Consider the following 4975-nt stretch of genomic DNA (forward strand, 5'->3'; position numbering starts at 1 on the left):
TATATATATATATATATATATATATAAACAAAACAAAAACAGCTACAGTACATTATTTAGTGATGTACTTTGTAAATAACTTGAAACAGGAACATACCTGTTGGTTTATGCCATGAACTTAGCAGGTGTTTGAAGCCATTTAACATTTTATTTTATTCATTTATTCATTCATTTAAAAGAAACAAAACAAATTAATCAAAAAGAAAACATTGAATGAAAAGAGTGCAGAAAGAAGAAAAATCTTATATCTGCCCCTTATTTAAAAAACAAAAACAAAAAAAAAAACCTTTAAACAATCACTTAAATTAATCACTTTATGATCCACTTTAAAGCTAGGAATAAAAACAAACATGTTTTGTGTTAGCAGAATTTAATTCTAACTTTAAAACTTATCCAACATTAATAAAACTTACCTCAAGTTGCCTTTTTGGATATGCATGCATAGATTTGTACAAATTGTACTTAAGAGGAGATTAATACAGCCTCATATAAAATCGATGATGAGGATGATATTGATAATCCAGCACTGTATTGCATCGGATTAGTATCGACTGATACCGGGGCAACAGACATCGGTATCGGATCGGAAGTGAAAAAAGTGGATCCGTGCATCCCTATTTATGAATGTGATAAAGCTCTGATTATTCTCTTTAGAATGATTTGTTCAGCTTTGTAGAGGTCTAGTAGAGTGCTGTGTGAATGTATAAATGAGGACACAGATTGTGGTGTAAAGCACTTTTGAGTATCTTGATCAGATAGAAAGGCGCAATATAAGTACAGTCCATTTACCATTTACCATTTTGTGTCTCAGTCTGAAACCTCCAGTTAACCCCCACCCCCCCTGCCTTCCTGTAACCTTTTCTTCTCACCCCTGTTCTGCAGGTGCAGATCTGTTCTCCAACTGCACAGAGGAGTGCAAGGCCCTGGGTCACTCTGACCGCTGCTGGATGCCGAGCTTTGTGGCCTCCGATGGGCGCCAGGGTCTGGACTACCGTAGCAACCTCCATGTGCCTGGCATGGACTCAGTCCCAGACACAGAGGTATTTGAAAGCCCAGAGCAAACAGCTGACAATTCATTCTCCACATTTGGTAAAGAGACGCCTCTCATTCACCACCCCCTCCACCATCCCAAAAACCACCACTGTCATCTTCAGACCCCCCCAGTCAGCCAGCACCTCGTCTCAGAGAGGAAAGTGCTGGACTCTTTTCTGCCTCACTCCAGTTCAGCTACTAACACTTCTTATTTAAGTGAGTATTCTGTGCTGCCTCCATCTTAGAACCAGTCAAGTTTTGTAAAAGGAAAAGACGTCAAACTTTATTTTCTCCTTGGATTGCCTGAAAATCTCTCTCAGCTCTGCTGTCAGGGTGCTAAACTAACGAAACTGTCTCCATTATTTCAGACTGCACTCCTCTTATCTGTCCTCACCTTCTGTTTCACTTCATTTCTGCTCATACTCACATACGGTCACGAGGAAAAGAAACCCACCGTCCTTCAGATCTAGGACAGTGGATTTCAATAAAAGTTCAGCAAGGTCCCCTTAAAAAATCTTCTCAAGCAAAGGTCAAGAGCAAGTATGTAAGAAGACGGGTTTTAAACACTCAGCACATTTGTGCTGTGGTTTCACCTCATAACAAGACGTTTGCAGGATTCCCTCCTGACCTGAGGCTTTTCTATGTGGAGTTAACTCCTATTTCTTCCAGTTGACCAAAAACCAAGAGGTTAATTGATAACACTGCATTGGCCCTAGGTGAGACTGAATGGTTGATTGTCTCATTTGTCTCCATGCGTCCCAGTGATGGACTGGAGACCTGTCCAGACGTCCCTGTGAGGGACTGGAGATCTGTCCAGGTGTCCCTGTGATGGACTGGAGACCTTTCCAGAGTGTCCCCCTCCTTTCACACAGTGATATCTGGACATGGGCACCAGTGACCCCCATGACCCAAAAAGGAAGAAGCGGGTAAATGTAATGTTGAGAGATGGACAGATTGGATTGTATTAAACTCTCCACAGGGAAATAATTAGCTCATAGAAGTCCTTTCAGTCTGAACAAAAACCTCCAGTTTCCCTCTCAACTCGTGCTCTTTAACGACAGCCGTGCAGTTTCTTTACTCGTATTCTTTTATTGAGTTCTTAACTTAGCAGTAAAATCCTACAAACAAGAACTAGGCACTCCATACTGTTAATGTTATAAAAGACAAGCTCTTAAAAATGATTACTCTAAATGCGAGAAAATGTGTGTATAGTGCCTTGAGAAAGTATTCGGCCCCCTTGAACTTTTCAACCTTTTGCCACATTTCAGACTTCAAACATAAAGATATAAAATTTTAATTTTTTTGAAGAATCAACAACAAGTGGGACACAATCGAGAAGTGGAATGAAATTAAATGGATGTGTCAAACTTTTTTAACAAATAAAAAACTGAAAAGTGGGGCGTGCAATATTATTCGGCCCCTTTACTTTCAGTGCAGCAAACACTCCAGAAGTTCAGTGAAGATCTATGAATGTTGTCCCAAATGACTGATAATGATAAATAGAATCCACCTGTGTGTAATCAAGTCTCCGTATAAATGCGCCTGCTCTGTGCTATTCTCAGGGTTCTGTTCAAAGCGCAGAGAGCATCATGAAGACCAAGGAACACACCAGGCAGGTCCGAGATACTGTTGTGGAGAAGTTTAAAGCTGGATTTGGATAAAAAACGATTTCCCAAGCTTTAAACATTCCAAGAAGCACTGTGCAAGCAATCATATTGAAATGGAAGGAGTATCAGACCACTGCAAATCTACCAAGACCTGGCCGTCCCTCTAAACTTTCATCTCGAACAAGGAGAAGACTGATCAGAGATGCAGCCAAGAGGCCCATGATCACTCTGGATGAACTGCAGAGATCTACAGCTGAGGTGAGAGAGTCTGTCCATAGGACAACAATCAGTCGTACACTGCACAAATCTGGCCTTTATGGAAGAGTGGCAAGAAGAAAGCCATTTCTCAAAGTTATCCATAAAAAGTGTTGTTTAAAGTTTGCCACAAGCCACCTGGGAGACACACCAAACATTTGGAAGAAAGTGCTCTGGTCAGATGAAACCAAAATCAAACTGTTTGGCCACAATGAAAAATGATATGTTTGGCGTAAAAGCAACACAGCTCATCACTCTGAACACACCATCCCCACTGTCAAACATGGTGGTGGCAGCATCATGGTTTGGGCCTGCTTTTCATCAGCAGGGACAGGGAAGATGGTCAGAATTGATTGGAAGATGGATGGGGCCAAATACAGGACCATTCTGGAAGAAAACCTGTTCGAGTCTGCAAGAGACCTGAGACTGGGACGGAGATTTATCTTCCAACAAGACAATGATCCAAAACATAAAGCTAAATCTACAATGGAATGGTTCACAAATAAACATATCCAGGTGTTGGAATGGCCAAGTCAAAGTCCAGACCTGAATCCAATCGAGAATCTGTGGAAAGAGCTGAAGACTGCTGTTCACAAACGCTCTCCATCCAACCTCACTGAGCTCGAGCTGTTTTGCAAAGAAGAATGGGCAAGAATTTCAGTCTCTCGATGTGCAAAATTGATAGAGACATACCCCAAGCAACTTGCAGCTGTAATTGCAGCAAAAGGCGGCGCTACAAAGTATTAATGCAAGGGGGCCGAATAATATTGCACGCCCCACTTTTCAGTTTTTTATTTGTTAAAAAAATTTGACACATCCAATAAATTTCATCCCACTTCACGATTGTGTCCCACTTGTTGTTGATTCTTCACAAAAAATTAAAATTTTATATCTTTATGTTTGAAGCCTGAAATGTGGCAAAAGGTTGAAAAGTTCAAGGGGGCCAAATACAGTACTTTCGCAAGGCACTGTAAGTAAAAATATTAAGTCCAGTTTAAACTAATCAACAAATCAAGGTCCAGACAAGAATATATTTTGGTCTGGATCACAACAGCTGTCCACTATTTGAGAAGTCTTGGGGTTTTACATATCACTCTGTATGAAGTCATGGTTCAGTATGTAACTCATTATGAGGATCATGGTTCAATACATACCTCGATAGTGAGATTACATCATAAACTCTCCCTAAATAAAAGCTTGGATCCTTTAGTCCTTTCACATTTTAGGCCAATTTGCCATTTTTTTAATCCATACCATCCATCCTTCCATTATCTTCACCCACTTCTTCCTGTCGTAGTCACGGGGGTCACTGGCGCTCATATCCAGCAGTCACTGTGAGAGAGGCGGAGTACACCCTGGACAGGTCTTCAGTCCATCACAGGGACACAGAGACACATAAGACAAACAACCATTCACACTCTCACTCACACCTAGAGACAATTTAGAGTTACCAATCAGCCTAACGCATGTTTTTGGTCTGTGGGAGGAAACTGGAGTACTCGGAGAAAACCCACACAGTACAGAGAGAACATGCAAATGCCACGCAGAAAGATCGCTGACTGGGATTCATCCCAGCAACCGTATCACTTAGAGACAACAGTTCTACCAACTGCGCCACCATGCCTTTTATCTAACCTTTAGTGAATATTGTATTTTTTAGTGACAAACTTCTTCTTCCCTTTTTTAATGAATCCATCCATCCATCCATCCATCATCTTCCACTCGTTCTGAAGGCAGGTCTCAGGGCAGCAGCTTGAGCACGGAAGTCCAGACATCTCTTTCCACAGCCACCTCTTCCTACTCTTCTGGGAGGACCCCAAGGTGTTCACAGGCCAACTGAGAGACATAGTCTCTCCAGCGTGTCCTGGGTCTTCCACGGGGTCTCCTCCCAGTCGGACATGCCCAAACCACCTCAACTGGCTCCTCTTGATGTGGAGGAGCAGCGGTTCTACTCTGAGTCTCTCCTGATAACTGAACTTCTCACCCTATCTCTAATGCCCCTTTTCCACTGTCATAGCGCGGATCGGATATTTCCGGCTTGATGCGTGTTTGAGGTCTTTTCCATGGTTCTTGGGACCGGC

General features: G+C 42.0%; 1 protein-coding gene across 1 annotated transcript in view; it reads left to right on the forward strand.

Moving 5' to 3' along the window:
• Positions 1 to 1277, forward strand: part of LOC119408575 (protocadherin-10) — a 45453-nt gene extending 44176 nt beyond the window's left edge. Inside the window, exon 4 of the mRNA XM_037675416.1 lies at positions 883 to 1277. Coding sequence (XP_037531344.1) covers positions 883 to 1277 — 395 coding nt within the window. The remainder of the gene's footprint in view (positions 1 to 882) is intronic.
• Positions 1278 to 4975: the final 3698 nt, after the last annotated feature.

This window comes from Nematolebias whitei, chromosome 4 (genome assembly GCF_014905685.2).
Source record: "Nematolebias whitei isolate Nwh7 chromosome 4, NemWhi1, whole genome shotgun sequence".
Taxonomy (NCBI): Eukaryota; Metazoa; Chordata; class Actinopteri; order Cyprinodontiformes; family Rivulidae; genus Nematolebias; species Nematolebias whitei.